At 40.3% G+C, this 16997-nt stretch overlaps 1 protein-coding gene across 2 annotated transcripts in view; it reads left to right on the top strand.

Moving 5' to 3' along the window:
• Positions 1 to 16997, top strand: part of FBXO11 (F-box protein 11) — a 77426-nt gene that overhangs the window by 56233 nt on the left and 4196 nt on the right. For both annotated transcript variants that reach the window (XM_034061209.1, XM_034061208.1), the window contains exons 10-19: positions 2945 to 3051; positions 3140 to 3277; positions 12068 to 12285; positions 12861 to 12946; positions 13029 to 13123; positions 14516 to 14638; positions 14743 to 14828; positions 15190 to 15266; positions 15379 to 15522; positions 16456 to 16566. In XM_034061209.1, coding sequence (XP_033917100.1) covers positions 2945 to 3051; positions 3140 to 3277; positions 12068 to 12285; positions 12861 to 12946; positions 13029 to 13123; positions 14516 to 14638; positions 14743 to 14828; positions 15190 to 15266; positions 15379 to 15522; positions 16456 to 16566 — 1185 coding nt within the window. The remainder of the gene's footprint in view (positions 1 to 2944; positions 3052 to 3139; positions 3278 to 12067; positions 12286 to 12860; positions 12947 to 13028; positions 13124 to 14515; positions 14639 to 14742; positions 14829 to 15189; positions 15267 to 15378; positions 15523 to 16455; positions 16567 to 16997) is intronic.

Below are 16997 nucleotides of genomic sequence, written 5' to 3'. Positions count from 1 at the left end.
AAATAAAGTTTAAATGTGTAGTTTAAATGCAAGATACTGAATCTAGAGGTTCTGTTGCTTCTGTTGGAGAAGAAATCTGTATTAGTCCTCACCTGGACAGATAAAAGTAGTGGATGGCAATGTGCCTTTTCCTTTTTTTGTTTTTCCCCGAAGTATTGCTTAGGTGTCTGCAATCATTATATTGAGTAAACAAAATAAAGCCTAAACCAGTAATACATGTGTTTGGTATTCTAAAAGGACCAGTTTCACATGATCAATAATAAAGTCCAGTTGAAGTGAGTCAGAATACAGATTGCTTTCATTTAAATAAGCAAAATGTGAGGGAGGAATGATGTCAGCACACCCCACCAGGAAACTGTGGGACACCACCAACACACATACACCCCCTGCTACACACACTCCAACAAAATACCCTTCCTACCCCCTTAGAAGAGCTTGATAAACAAGACAAGATCTAACGTCTGTCTTGAAGAAACTGCTTGTGTCTTAACTTGAGAAACAAAGGGAGTGAGAGCAGTGATGCTCATCCATCAAAGAACAGAAGAATTTGAATGGCAAAGTGTTGTGTAACTTTTGTTCCATATTTAATGAGAATAGGCAGGAATGATAAATGTGCTCATACCCTAGAGGGATAATGAAATATGTTCCACTCTTGACAGTAACGGTGGCTAAGGTTAAACAGCTGTAAAAAAAGACATTCTAAATGATGCAGGAGTTTAGAAAGAGCTGGCCAAGAAATCTTCTGGGCTCTTATTATGTATCAACAATAACTTGAAACCTGGGTGCGATGGTGTGTGTCGTAAGGTGGAGAACAGCAGCATGGGGGAGATTAAGAGGGATGAAGTATGGCAGGTGGTTCTGCTTACTACTCCTGTGTAGGATAAAGAGGTAGTAAAATTTAGAACTGAAAAAACCTCGTGTATTTACAGCAAGTTATAATGGTTACATCACACAATCAGCATTTTTGATGACTGACTGACTAAAAGAAGGTAGCAGTCCTGGTATGATTGCATACATCCTTGAAAAATACTTGACTTCAGTGTATAGTGCCTTAAGAGATTGGAGATTCACAGAATTACCAGATTAAATAGACGAAAAATACTTTCAGGGTAAATTTAAATGGCTTTTTTTGTGCCTGTTTCAAAGATGGCTTCTTGACTTTAAGCCATTTGTCAGTGGCTTACAGAGAAGAAATAAAATGCATACTGATGAGCTTGTAGACAATAAAGACTTATGGCTGAGGGTATCTAAATAACCAGGAGTATATGTTGCTGCCTTTTTGGAAGGTATTCTCTCAAATAATATTCACATTACTGTGAATAAGAATGAAGTCAGTTATATGCATAACTTGATTTTATTCCTGGTTTTGAGGGATAAATCTCTCCTGCAAAGCTGGAGAATCTAGAGAAAAGCTTAAAGAGTTGTGGGTAAAGATCTATATATGAGCCCTCCTGTAGTTAAGTGGCTAAAAGAAGTGATGTGAATCTTAGTTGCACCAGTGGGAATACTGAGCAGAAGTAGAGAGACTGTATTGCGCCTCTGCTTAGTCCTGCTTCAGAGTAAAGTGCTCTTCCCTTGTGTCCATAGCAACATGTGGAAAATTTAGAAACAGTTCCATGAAAAGTCCTTAAAGCAGAAAAATGCGGTTGTCATGAAAAACATACTGACTGCAATTTGTGACTTGCATCAAGGAGAAGGCTGAAGGACTAAATTGCTTGCACTAAATACGTACATGCATTGGGCATGGCGTATGCTAGTATAGAGAGCCAGGAGCTGGGTACTAAAGCTAGAGGAATTCAGATGACCAATTAAAATGGACATTAACAAGGTAGCAACCCTGTCACCAGCTATTAAGCTTTATGGTGGTTTCTCAGTTGTTGGAAATGCTCAAATCAAAATTAAATGTGTTTCTAAAAGATACGCACTGAAGTTCAAGCTACTAGAACTGAAGCAGGAATTAATTCAGGGAATCATTATAGATTGTATTATTCATAAGGTCAGACTTGACAATCAAAATAATTTTGTTAGGATTAAAAAAAACCCTCTGTAAATGAGTCTATGAATTATTAAAGCACAGTCTTTGTGGTTCTGTGCTAGAAGGTAATATGAAAACTGACTAATAGAGCATGTACTGGCTTGCTTATGTAGTAATGTTTAATTGTGGGTAATGTGTGTGTTAAGTAGGCCAGATACCCCAGGATGACCTTTCTGAAATCACTATGAATCTGCAGTTTGGTTTTAGTGGCTGTAGAATTTCGTGTTTTCTTATTTGATGGAGTTCAGGGAATTGAGCTGACCTGATGAAGCCTTAAGCAGTTTGAGTCCTTGATGCCTGCAGAGAGTTTGTTTTCTGGGTGATGGTATGGTAGCTAAAATGATCCAAGGAGCCTTGTAATTCAGCTGGGAAGAGATTTCTTGGTTTCTGGTGTGTATGTAGTTTTGTACTCAAGATTGTGTTGTTTGTATCCTACTCATTTTTAGGTAGTCTTTGTATGCTACAGCAGTACTATTTGTTTGGGCTCTTGGAATTACGGGGTTAGGAAAATTTGAAGGGAAGTAAAGTAAGGCAGTAAATACAGAGTTTTATTGTGTTTTGTTGTCCTTTGGTGTGAACAGTCAGTATACAGTCAGCCTAGCTAACATAGAGAAATAAGTGAGTGATAATTGTTATAAGCATGAATTAGTATATAAACTATTGTCTATTCTGGCAGTCATATGCAGGTGCCCCTTGCAGAGGGATTTTAAAGCAGTTCCTTCCTCGGTTTTTGCCTCTGCAAGATGATGACATGTGTTTTCTGCCTGTGGCTTGCAGTGCTTTGGCGCTGTGCACGCCGAGTCCTTTTGAAATACCAGTTCACACTAACTTTTCTTGCAAAAGCACTGCCAGACTATTTATAAATACACTCTGCTTTGAAGCTATGGTAACTGTGCTGTTTTCTTCCAGTTGGCTCTGCAGTATGTGTTAGCGGCCAAGGAGCTTGTCCTACTATTAAACACTGTAACATCAGCGACTGTGAAAATGTTGGACTTTACATTACAGACCATGCACAGGTATTTTTCAGTATCAGTTTCTTTACTCTGATAAAATTGTTTGCTACCATCCTTGATTCCTGTTTTAATTTCCATCTTTATTTCCTAGGGAATATATGAGGACAATGAGATCTCCAATAATGCGTTAGCAGGGATTTGGGTTAAAAACCATGGAAATCCCATTATCAGACGGAATCACATTCACCATGGACGTGATGTTGGCGTTTTCACTTTTGACCATGGCATGGTAACGTACCTGTTTTCCTTTGAAGAAAGAAATATAGATGTTGCATAGCTGATTTTCCCTGTCATTGAAGAAAGGTTCAAAAAAGATGCTTTTACATGTGAACAGGTATTTTAAAATATGCCTACTGTTCTCTTACCCTTCAGTGGATACCTCCACTTTAAAGACATTATTAGCTGAAAGAGGTTTAAGAAAGGGTTTTGCAGTTAATTGGCAGCCTGTTACATCAAATTATGTTACAGTGACAAAATACCTCTTGAAATAGGATGTAAATGGTGGGCTTACATTTACACTATCACTGCATTCCTTTTTCTTTGAAACAGAATGAAAAATAAGGTGCTAGAAGATATAAAAATGAACTAAAATGCTCTGTGGAATCTTAGTCTTATTTCCACATTAAATCTCAAACAGGGTATGTCCAGCTTCTTTGGGAAGAAGACTTTTCTAGAATGGAGTTATACTGGAATTTTAACACAGAGTTTCCTTGCAGAATTCAGGCCTTCTTCCATAAAAAATGTTTTGTTTTGTTTTGTTTTTTTTTCCTGTGGGTTGGAGGTGGTAAGTTCCATGTACCAGTAAAGCAGCGAGTAATGACTTTGCATAGCCCTTGAAATAAACAGGTTATTCTGTCACTGAAATGTATTATTGTTATTATTATTAACATTATTATTATTATTCTTCCCTGGAATTGTTCAAGGCCAGGTTGGACAGGGCTTGAAGGACAGGGTTGCTACCTGGTCTAGTGGAAGATGTCCTTGCCTGTGGCAGGGGGTTGGAACTTTGAGGCTGGAACTTTTGTATGGTCTTCAAGGTCCCTTCCAACCCAAACCATTCTATGCTTTTATTTGCTGATATGTTTTAGGGTAATATTGTGCATGTCATCTGACAGTGCCAAATCATTGTTTTTCCTGCTTGAATGACAAAGTCCCAGTTCCCTCCACCCAGCTGGCAAAAATTAGTGGTTTTCTTCTAGTTACTGTTAAAATGGCAGAACTTTAAGGATGCTTTCCATAGAGTACAACAGCTCTTGGTTCTCAGGTCTAAGAAATCATGAAAGGAAGGTGAGAGACTGGCATGTCTGAGTCAAGAGCTGCTGGTCAAAGTAAAGGGCAAGAAGGAAATGCATCGGCAGTGGAAGCAGGGACCAGTATCCTGGGAAGAGTATAGGGACTCTGCCTGGTTGACCTCAGGGATGGAGTCAGGAAGTCCAAGGCGCAGATGGAGCTGAGCTTGGCAAGGGATGCAGAGAATAAGATTGGCTTCTACAGGTACATCTGCCAGTAAATGAAGGTCAAAGAAAACGTATCCCCTCAATAAGCAAGTCTGTCAAACTGGTAACAACAGATGAGGAGAAGGCTGAGGTACTCAACTATTTTACCTCAGTCTTCACTGGCATCCTCTCTTCCCACACCTCTCAAGTGGATGGACTGGGGAGCAAAGTCCCTCCCACTGTGAAAGAAAACAAGGTTTGTGACCATCTAAGGAACTGGAACATATGTAAGTCTATGGGACCTGATGAGATGCATCTCAGAGTCCTGAGAGAATTTGCTGGAGTAGTTGTCAAGCCACTCTCTGTGATATTTGAGAAGCCCTTGCAGTCAGGTGAATTCCCTGTGACTGGAAAAAGGGAAACATTGCAGCCATTTTTAAAAAGGCTAAAAGGAGGACCCTGGGAGCTGCCAACCTGCCAGCCTCACCTCTGTGCCTGGGAAGATGATGGAACAGATCCTCCTAGAGGATATACTAAGGCATATGGAGGACAGAAGAGTGATTCAAGACAGTCAGTATGGCTTCACTAAGGGCAGGTCCTGCCTGACCAACCTAGTGGCCTTCTGTGATGGAGTGACTACATCAGTGGACAAGGGTAGAGCTACACATGTCATCTACAACATTATCTACTATAAGACATCTTCATCACCAGACTGGAGATGAGGATGAGGAATTGGTTGGATAGTTGCATTCAGAGGGCATGGGTTAATGGCATCTAGATGGAGATAAGTAGCAAGTGGTGTCCTTCAGGGGTCTGCATTGGAACCAGTACTGTTTAATATCTTCATCAATGACATGGTGGGATTGAGTGCACATTTAGCAAGCTTGGAGATAACACAAAGCCGAGTGGTGCAGTTGTTGAACCCAAGGGATGGGATGCTATCCAGAGGGAGCTGGACAAGGTTGAGAAGTGTACCCATGTGAATTTTAACAAGGCCAAGAGAAAGGTCCTGTACCTGGGTTGGAGGAACCCCTGGTATCAGTACAGGCTTGGGGATGAAGGGATTGAGAGAAGCCCTGAGGAGACGGATTTGTGTTTACTAGCGGATAAAGGGCTCAACATGACCCAGCAGTGTGTGCTGTCAGCCCAGAACTGTATGCTGGGCCACATCAAAAAAAGTGTGGCCAGCAGGAGGTGATTCTGCCCCTCCAGATCTCATGAGAACTCACCTGCAGTGCTGCATCCAGCTCTGGAGTCCTCAGGATAAGAAAGAAATGGACTTGTTGGAGTGGGTCCAGAGGAGTCCGCAAAGTTAGTCAGAGGGCTGGAGCACCTCTCCTGTGAGGAAAGGCTGAGAAAGCTGGGCTTTTTCAGCCTGGAGAAGGTGCAGGGAAACCTTATTGCAGCCTTTTAGTACTTAAGATAGGTTTATAGGAAGATGGGGACAAACCACAGAAGGGCCTGTTGTGGTAGGACTTGGGGGGATGGCTTTAAACTAAAAGAGGGGAAATTGAGACTGGATGTAAGTGAGAATTTTTTATGATGAGGGTGGTGAAACATTGGAACAGGTTTCCCAGGGAAGTGGTGCCCCATCTCTGGAAACATTCAGGATCAAGTTGCAAGGGGCTCTGAGCAACCTGCTCTAGTTGAAGACGTCCCTGCTCATTGTAGCGGAGGCTGGGGGGTTTGAACTGATACCACAGAATTTTATTATCTTGCTGTAGTTGTTGGGTGCTGCAGGACATGGATTGCTTATACCTTTGGTGATAGGGAATAATAAACTATATTGTTAGTTGCTTTGGAGGTTTTACTTCTAAAGGCGCTGTAGATAAATAGGAACCTCTTCAGTGCTGTGCTGCTGCTGTAATGAAAATCTCAGTGTAACAGACTTGATCTGAGAACACTGCTAAGAATGAGGTCAACCAAACCATTGCAGGTTTCACGTACTCTGGGAGCATATTCCCCTCCCTGCGTTTTGGTTGTAGCCTTGCTTCCTGACACACTTCTGGTTTAGGTATGGCTAAGTTCATGCTAGGCATGTTCTTTGGCAAGTCCACCATAATCAGACCTGTGCTAATGTTATATCCACAGATGTTCTTCATAAGTAAATGTCATCTAAGTAGTTTTGCTGGTAGATAGTACTTATTCCCTGAGAAAGAGAAGTAATACTTGTAAAAATGCAAGCATTAGCCAATAATGGCTTAGACTAGCTGAGAAAGATGAGTCCCAAATCACACTTCTGCAGACATAGCTTGAGTGTAGACTGGACTTCTGTTCTCTCATTTCAGTTTTCTCACTTTTTATCATCTGACCTTTGGAACCACTGTTCTTTATGTATCCCTCATGTATTCCATCTTACTGTCACCACTCCTTTCCCCCCAGAAAACTTAGCTTGTTCAGAGATCTGACTGCAGCAAACATTAATTTCAAACTTAGTCATCCGGTGTTTGCTCCAAGGAAACTATAGCTCACCATTTTGCAGTAATGTTATTCCTAAATAAAATGTTTATTAATTCAGGTATTAAATTGCTTTAGCTTTCCTACTGAACTTCTACATCAGGATTTTCTACAGTGTGTTATGTGTTGGGGGACTGTTGATTAAGTCTCAGATGCCTGTTGAATAGAATAATAATCTTTCGTAATAAGACATTCCTTTGGGGAAATAAATTTCCATAATTTTGATGAATGATTAATGCAATTATAGCTAATACATAATATAGCAAGGCTTTCAGGGAAGAGGAAGAAGAGGAGCAGCTGGTTTTTAAAGACCAATATTTTTAGCCCTGACTGGGTGAATTTAGGTGCACTAAATTGTGGATCTTTTTTTCCCATTGGTGTCTTCCTTCCCTTGTAAGTACTTCTTCTATTGCTTTAGTTCTAACCCAGATCTGGTTAAGTTCCTGATGAGTATTTGCAGGCTAGAAAGAGAAAATCCACTGTGGATAGAATCTAGTGAGGCTTTTGTCCCTACTACTGTACATGTAGTTGTTTGGCTATTTTACAAAGAGTGGTGTCAACTTAAGATGTTATGTCTTTGTTTTACATTATCTCATTGTCTGGACACTGTCACTGCCTTGTTTAAGCTGTATTGTATAAGCACTCCTAATCAGCTTCAGTGGATACTTAGATCCCTGCACCCCTCCAAGACTTAAACAGGCTCAAAACATGGATGAAGTTATTCAAGCTACAGACAACTGGTAAAGGAGCGTGCTTCAGTAACTCCTGGAGGGAAGATGTCTGTATGCTTGAGGGTTAATTGGAAAGCCTGGCTAGGAGCTGCTTCTTGTTGTAAGCACTGAAGTATAAATATTAAATATGTGAGCATTGAAATATTAAAAAATTAAAAAGCCAGACTGAATTCACTTGATTAATTTTAAATACAAGTGTATTTGAACTGGTTTTTTTACCAGTGGAATGCCCGTTCCAATGCTGTGATCAGTGTGATAGCACAAGCAAAATGGCATAGAAATAAATGTTTCCTTTTTGTTTAAAGGAAACACTAACACATTAAAGAGAACATGTGAGTAATATTTCTCAGCTGCAAAAATTAATGAAACCTTTCTTAGTCATAAAGTCCTTTGAAAGATTTCCCCCTCTGCTTCCATCTCCAAGTCTTCTTTTGGCAGTGTCCTCTGTTCTGTATCATGCTGGTGATGAAGTTGATGAGATGACATCATTGGCAGTATTTACATCCTCTTTGAGTGACGTGGTGTCCTTCAGATACAAATGCTACATATCTAAACAAAATCATGGATTTTCTGTGTTCACTTCTCTCACTTTCCTTCTGTTATTTTTGGGGGTGGCTTTTTTTCCCCCGTTGCTTGTGACTGTGAAGTGGGATAAGTACATTCCAGTGCTGAATTCCTGGCCTACACGTTCTTTTCCCGTGGGTTTCTGTGCTGGAGTGCTGCCTTTGAAAGGTTCAGGAGTGCTTTGTTTTTCAGTTTCATGCTCTCAGACTACTCTTTGTGTTTGGATACTTGTAGAAACTTCACCTCTTATTTCTAAACTGGCAGTCTTCTGACGTTTGCCTTTGTGCTTGTGCCAAACATTGAACAAGCCGGCATCAACACTGCATTGGCAGCCCTCAGTGCCCTGCACTGACCTCTTGTGCCAGCTGCCTAAGATAAGTTAGAAACATTTGTCATAAATTGTATTTAGTGGTTGTATGCAAGCATCAGAGGAGTGCCAATTTATTATAAGAGTGAGTATAGTTTTATAGTTTAAAGCTGAGAGGCATTACACTTGCTCAGCCTGGAGAAAAGAAGGCTCCAGGGAGACCTTAGGGCAGGTCCCGTTGCCTAAAAGGGCTGACAAGAAATCTGAAGAGGGACTTTTTACAAAAACATGTAGGGACAGGACAAGGGGAAACGGCTTTAACCTGTCAGAGGGGAGATTGAGATGAGACATTAGGGAGAAATTCTTCCCTGTGAGGGTGCTGAGGTGCTGGCACAGGGTGCCCAGAGAAGCTGTGGCTGCCCCATCCCTGGCAGTGCCCAAGGCCAGGTTAGATGGGGCTTGGAGCAACCTGGTCTAGTGGAAGGTGTCCCTGCCCCTGGCAGTGGGTTGGAACAGGATGAGCTTTAAGGTCCCTTCCAACCCAAACTAGTTTGGGAATCTATGAATTAACACCTGTGGATGGTGTTCAGACATGGTCTCAACAACTGCAGAAGTACAGTGGTTTTAACTGCATCAGCTCAAGGTCAGCAGTTCAGCTTAAGCTGACCCTGCATGAGGTGGACTGGACTTTTTAATGCAGTTTCTCCTTATGAATATTGAATGGTATAGCATCCTACCTCGCAGAAAGCCTTGACTTTCTGACCCAGTGTTCAGTCTTATTGGGGAATCTGAGGTATAGATTGATTTTTTTTTAGTTCTGCTAAACTTCTGAGGAGCATTTCCTTCACAGAACCTTACAGCAAATTCTGTTTCTACTCAATCAGCAGTCCTATGTTTTTCCAGAAGGTGGAAAGCAATAACTTTGAAGGCTCCATTTTCTATTTTCTGATGAAATTAAACTTGTACTCTGCTGCCAGGTGATGTTATGGTATTCTGGGGCTTAGTGGCAGAGTACAGTTCATGTACAGGTACTTCTGTTCCTCTCTGAAGTTGCGTATTATGTAGATACACTGCAACAGAAGCAAAGGAGCCTTCTTTTTCTTCTACTTAATTTCCAAGCGAGTTTAAAGGTTACACAGTGTATGCATTGTTTTCAAGAGTTAAAAGGATTTCTTGCATATTTTCTTACTGTTAAATAACAGTGCTTGCTGAAGCTTGCAGAGATGTTGCTGACCACATGATAAAATCTCTGCTTGTTTGCAACTTGACATGGAATCCGAAACGGCTGTGATGAAGCACATCTGAAATACCTCTTCTCCTTCATCATGTTGCTGTAGTCACAACATATTTGGCACTCAAGGGGAAGATGATATGTGAAGTAATTAAAAAGATACTAAACCAAGTATAGTAATACTTTAATTGAAATGATATATTCCATTAAGAGGATTAAGCTCTGTACTGAATAGTTGTATTACTTAAGTTTCTCTGAAGGCTTCATTTTAAGTGATAATGAGGACAAGGAAGTGGTTCCTTTTGGGATAAGAAGTCCCAGAGGCTGCCTGTTGACAGGAAGGTGTGTTTCTGAGATCCCCTTTAGATTCCCCTGTCTCTCTGAAAACATCTTGACTCACTCTGAAGAAATCTAATCCTAAATCCTTGAAGAAAATACTTCCTGGATATTTACAGAAAGTAGATTTTTTCAATTCCATTTTGTTTTATTTATCTCCCAGAGGGGCCTGGGGAGTGAAGCTGTGCACACTGATAGTATGCTTTTTGGAGCGTGTTTAATCAATGCACTGCCTTCCCTGGCTGCAGTCCTCAAAGCAGGAAGAAGTGCCTACTGCCTTGATTTCCTCATTGAGCTGTATGTATATCTGCTTGTTTGTAATCCAGATACGTTTGATGAATTCCCTTAGCAATACTGTCCCACAACACGTAAGTAAGAGTGCATTCTCCCTAGGTTGGCAGTAACTTGAGTAATTCCTGGGTGGTAGGTAGTAGAAACTCCAGGACTGATGTGCTTTTGGTTGTAGGTCATGTGAGTACAAACACTGGAATCCAGTTACACTGAGCAGTAGGAGGAATTGTGCTTTTCTTGGAGTTTGTAAGTAAAACAAGCTTCACAATTAGCAAGACTAAGTAACCAACTGAAGTGGCTACAGAAGAAACATTATTCAGGCAAGATGCCTATGAGGGTGTCAGACACCTTTCCTTTTCAGTGAGATGTTTTACACATGTTACCAGTTCAGTAAACATAGCTAATCTTTTGCATCATGAGGACTGATAATGCTAAAACTGTGGCTGGAATCATACAGATAGTTTATACTATAGATGTCTGTCCCTCTGTGCTCTACAAAACCATCTAGGAGAGAAGTAAGATTGGTTTATGATGGTTTTCAGCTGTGTGTTGTTGGATGTAGGAACAGTGCAGTTTTGTTGGTTGTCAGCAGCAGGGTAGTGCTCTGAATGTCACATGTGCTGCTTTTGGTCTTGCTCTCCACCACTGCCTGCTGGAGATAGTCTGGGTTAGAGCTTTCTAGAACTTGCATCCAAGCCATCCACAAGTTAAAACAGATTCCTTAGTGATTATCCACCATCTCCAATAAGGGGTGCTTCCTCTCTTTCAGTTCCGTTTCTCTTCTTTTAGTTGGAAAAAATGGGCATATAATACCATTAAAGTTCACCTCAAGGAATAAGTTGAGTTTTAGTATCAAAGTGTTCCAAAACTGTGTCAGGAAAATGGTCTGCCATTTGCCAGATGAATTTTCAGATGAACCAGTTCTTGATGCTGCTATACGAGTGCTTGTTGGCATGGCAGAAGGAGCATGCCCAGGGTGGCTTTGTGGAACATCTTTTTGTCTTTTCTCTTCATAGCTATGGGGTTTTTATAAAGCCTTTGTTCAAATACAGTTTTGGTGTAAGCCTACTATTACTATTGCAGTTTCTAAATGGAAGTGTGCAGCCTTTTGAAAAGGGTGAGCTGGGGGGGAACTTTACCAGTTGGTTGCTCAGACCAGTCCAGCCCTGGAAAAACTACTCCCACATCCACATGTATTTATTCTGACTAGTTATTTCAAAGAAATTTAGAAGACTGTTAACTACATCAATCATATTCTTATCAAGTAAGTATGGTTCTGAGTTTGAAAATACGTAGGTAGTCTTGCCATAGCACTGTCTTTTTCATATAAAGCCTGTGGGCTTTATGGGCTTTGAAAGGAGCCTGATCCTTAGGAGCTGCTAAGGAAACCTGACATTCAGTCCTCTTTGAGATGGCATATCCAGAGTTGCCTTTTTTTCTTGGTATCCCGTGGATAGTAATAAACAGCAATGCGAACACAGTGTCTTTGAAACACTTGTTTTAGAGGAGGGAAAAAGTAACTAGCTATGTAAGTATTTATGTATTGTAATTTTTGGTACTGTTTTCTTTTAAATGAGGATTGTATTTAGAGGGGAGGGTAAGGAATAGCCTTAATTTTTAAAAGGACTTTTAAAGGAAACTGCCTTTTTTGTGTGTGTGTTTTAAGGGTTATTTTGAAAGCTGCAACATCCACAGAAACAGGATAGCAGGTTTTGAAGTGAAAGCGTATGCCAACCCTACAGTAGTTCGGTGTGAAATACATCACGGCCAGACTGGAGGAATCTATGTTCATGAAAAAGGAAGAGGACAATTCATCGAGAACAAAATCTATGCAAACAACTTTGCAGGTGTTTGGATTACCTCAAACAGTGACCCAACAATAAGGTAATTTTTTTTCCTCATTGATGTTTTGTTACTTGGAAGAAGAGATTAGATGGGAAAAGAGCAATTTTATGTCATTTAATTATTATTTCATTTGTTATTGGGTTCAGACTTAAACAGAAGAGATTTAGGTTACATATAAGGAAGAAGTTCCTTACTGAGAGCGGTGAGGCCCTGGCACAGGTTGTCCAAAAAAGCTGTGGCTGTGCCATCCCTGGAAGTGTTCAAGGCCAGGCTGAATGGGGCTTGAAGCAGCCTGGTCCAGTGGGAGGTGTCCTTGCCCGTGGCAGGGGGTTGGAACTAGATGATCTTAAAGTCCTTTCCAAGCCAAACCACTCTATAATTCGATTTATAATGAACTGAAAGTACTTTTTTATATGTATGAAAATGAAATTGCTGTCTTGTGTTCGGTTGAACTGCATTTTTAATTTGCATGTATACTTGGAAGTATGTAGTTCTTCAAGCAACAGACCATAAATTTTCCATTTTAAATCTGACTGTTGTACGCTCCTAGGCACTATATACCTGTGTACACTGTATTATAATAATTTCATAATGTGGATACTTCTGTTTCTTAGGGGGAATGCAATTTTTAATGGGAATCAAGGTGGTGTTTATATCTTTGGTGATGGAAGAGGCCTTATTGAAGGAAATGACATTTATGGTAAGCTGATTTGCTTATTACTTCTTGAATTCTGAGCCAAATCAGTACACAAGTTGTCTGAAATAACATTTTTTGTTAACAGGTAATGCATTAGCAGGAATACAGATTCGAACAAACAGCTGTCCCATAGTTCGACACAACAAGATTCATGATGGTCAACATGGTGGAATTTATGTAGTGAGTATTACCTACAAGCAGGCATACAACCTTGTTTTCCTCTTCATATCAAGGTTGGGAAAGGGTGCTCTGTAAAATGTTTGATTGTATTTCCAATGACTGAAGTTCTTATGTTATAAACTAGGTTAATCCTAATAGACTGAAGGTGATGCTGATACTTAAAAGAATGTCACTAAATTATTTTAGAGTAAAAGGTGTAAAATTGGATGATGACAGAATCTCACCATTTCTTGGTTAAAAGCTTTTTAAAGGCTTAGTGTTCATAGCAGATTGTCATTATTTAAGAAAATAGACATCTGTTCAACTCTTTTGGAGTGTAATGTATTTATTGCTGTCCTCAGAAAATACTTGGGTTTTGCCTTCAGGATGCTATACATTGCAATTGCTGTATGATCCTGTACTGTAAAAGGGAGGAATAAAGTGCAATTCCCAGTGTGTGCAAGGGCTCTGCTAACTGAACTGAAGAAGCTGTCAGGTTACCATAAGCCATATCAGACTTTGAGAGATAATTTGTCCATCTTTCTACCAGAAGTTACCTGGGATTCAGCTGATGATGCAGGTGTGCAGCTTCATCTGTTCATTCTGTAAATCCAACCAGAACAGATTACCCTGTCCAAAAATACGCTGCTTTACTTTTAAGTTACCTTGAGAGACATGTCAGTTTTTTGTCAGTCTGGTGGATAGGGCTGGCTGTAGGTTTATGTGCTAGGGGCCATAGCTTTCATCAGGTATGGCACTGGAGTGGTGCTTTTCCTACCAGCAGCTTGGAGAGATTTACAAAGATTACTGCAGAGTCCTGAGATCACTGAATCACTGAATGGGCTGGGTCAAAAGGGACATTAAAGCTCTCATCCAGTTCCAACCCTTGCCACAGGCAGGGACACCTTCCACTAGACCAGCTTGCTCCAAGCCACGTCCAACCTGGCCTTGAACACTGCCAGAGATGGGGCAGCCACAGCTTCTCTGTGCACGCTGTGCCAGGGCCTCAGCACCCTCACAGGGAAGAATTTCTTCCTAAGGTCTCATCTCAATCTCCCCTCTGTCTGTTTAAAGCCATTCCCACTTGTCCTTTCCCTACAGCCCCTTGTCAAAAGCCCTTCTCCAGATTTCTTGTAGGCCCCTGTTAGGTACTGGAAGAATGTTACAAGGTCTCCCTGGAGCCTTCTCTTCTCCAGGCTGAACAAGCCCAAGATACAATGATTTACATGCAGAGTGGTCTTTGTTTCATGGCAAACATTCAGCATCATGATGTGCTGTTACTAAAAAATAGTACTCAAAAAAGAATTACTTTGCTGTGGTAAAGAAGGCATGTTGTGGAGGGATGGGAGCAGCCAGGAAAACAGTATTGGCCATTGGCAGATTATCTCAACTCTGAAACTGTCTTGTATTTAGCATGAAAAAGGACAAGGTGTGATTGAGGAAAACGAAGTTTACAGCAATACTTTGGCTGGAGTCTGGGTGACAACAGGAAGCACTCCAGTCTTGAGGAGAAACAGAATACACAGTGGGAAACAAGTGAGTGTTGCTCTGTGGCTACAAGGGGGCCACTGAGGATAAAGTTCTTTTGTGTTTTTATACTTCATACTTTGGAATTAATAATGTAATTCTCGATGTACTAGGTTGGAGTTTATTTTTATGACAATGGACACGGCGTTTTAGAAGACAATGACATCTATAACCACATGTACTCAGGGGTCCAGATAAGGTAAAGTGTATGCTGGTTTGACGTCAAAACAGATGTGGCTTGTTTTGTGCTCTTCTGTGCCTTTTTAACTGTTCTTGCATTCCTGTTTCTAAAAATAACTGTTTTGGAAATCCAGTATGTCTGAGTACCCTCTGCTTCAACTTAGAAAACAGTTCTGCTATTATAATAGCTTGGATGTTGAATAGAATGTGTGGTCCTTGAAGTCTGTAGAGCTAAAATACATCTTCATGCTTGGAAATAACTCTATTTTAGTAAAAGATTTTTAAGCAACAAGATGTATGAGGCACTTCTTTAGAGGTGTTCTAAACACTGGGAGACGGTAACGTGTTTTACATGACTTGTTGCTTACATTTCTCTCTAGAACTGGAAGCAACCCCAAAATCAGACGCAACAAGATCTGGGGTGGTCAGAATGGTGGTATTCTTGTCTATAATTCTGGTAGGTTTGTTTTTCACATTTATCCAGAACTGTTCATGTTTTGCAATATTACCTTTTCCCATTTATTATCCTTTTTGATTTTATTTTTTTTCCACCCTTCCTTCAATTTTAGGGCTTGGATTTATAGAAGACAATGAGATTTTTGATAATGCAATGGCTGGTGTATGGATTAAAACAGACAGTAATCCTACACTAAGAAGAAATAAAATCCATGATGGAAGAGATGGAGGCATCTGTATATTTAATGGGGGAAGAGGTAGTTTTTTCCCTTACTGTGGCATATACTGAATATTCTGGATAAGAGTTTCATTTCAGATTAAGCAGTGTCCTTTTGAAAGTGCTCTTTAGAAACCTATCTCTCACCTTCTGAAGTAGTGAAATAGTTACAATGAACATACACTGGTGCTTTTTAGCCTTAATTACCACTAATACTGAAATCTGTGGGAAGCAGAGGTAATGAATCTCATCTAAGATGACTGTTGGATTGCTGCTTGGGGCAGTTCTTTTATCTCATCTGCTTTTGTAAGCTTTGCCATTTGACTGAAAGACAGTATTTAATTCAAGTCATACAGCCAAAATCTTACATCTGAACAGATCAGATTCAGTCAGTATCAAAGGTTTATGGGGGGATGAGGGGGTGGTGGTGGTGTGAAAGTAAAGATGCATCTTCCAGGATGTATACTTGTAAACTTACAAGTGGTCCTCCTCTGAAATCCCCTGCTGACTGTTGTGTGTCCTGATACCAGATTCTGATGTTTTGTAGACAATCACTTGCTGTCAATGAGCTTTAGTTTTAAGTTAAACACTTTAAAGAAACCCTGTCCTGCAGTAACAAAAATGCAAGTTAAGCCTTGCTTTTGGCAGGCTGCTCCTTCTAGAAGACAAGAACAGAAAGGTGTTAGAAAAATGGAAGAAAACTTCGGGAAGTGTAAAGACTTAAGTTTTTCCCCATTTTTTCCGTAACGGTGCATATGATCCCAAATTCTATCTGTGTGCTGAAAAAAATACATAGTTATATACTGAGGATCACTTAAATTTGTCTTGCTAACTTCATTGCTACTGGTGGGTATTCCCCAAATGAAAAGTATTAGCAGGGTGATGATACACAAGATCTTTTGTAAGCACTTCACAGGATGGTGCTGGTAAGGAAATGTTAACAAGCTCCAATGTGGTGTTTGGTCTGTCATAGGTCTCCTGGAAGAGAACGATATCTTCAGGAATGCTCAAGCTGGTGTTCTTATCAGCACCAACAGCCACCCTGTGCTAAGGAAAAACCGAATATTTGATGGATTTGCTGCAGGTTTGTGTTGTTTAAATCAAGTCTTGAAGTGTTAGAGCTTAAGAGTAAGCTCTTCACAAAGCTAACGCTGACATTGTTTACCCCACAGTACTGAGGGATTTTATCAGAGATTGGGGATATCCTTCTGTATGTTCTAGAAATCATTTCAGAATTGTAGCCAGAATATCTTTACAGCAGCCTCTGGAATTCCTGGATGGAGAGCAGCACATGTTCTGCTTCTCATTTGTCTGTGAAATACTTTCTCATTATTTTCCTTTAGAAGTAATTGAGGAAGCTATCTAGAGCATATTAGTAGCAGATTTGCTGGATGTCAGTTTGAATATTTTATCAGTGCTTTAAAACATTAGAAACAGCAAATAGACATTTTAAAGAGCTCTGAATTACATCTTGAGTTCAACTTTCTCACTCCACAAACATGAAAAATTAATAAA

This window comes from Melopsittacus undulatus, chromosome 3, assembly GCF_012275295.1.
Source record: "Melopsittacus undulatus isolate bMelUnd1 chromosome 3, bMelUnd1.mat.Z, whole genome shotgun sequence".
In the NCBI taxonomy this organism is placed as follows: domain Eukaryota; kingdom Metazoa; phylum Chordata; class Aves; order Psittaciformes; family Psittaculidae; genus Melopsittacus; species Melopsittacus undulatus.
Note: the sequence above shows the minus strand (reverse complement) of the source record. Positions and strands in the feature narration are given on the sequence as shown.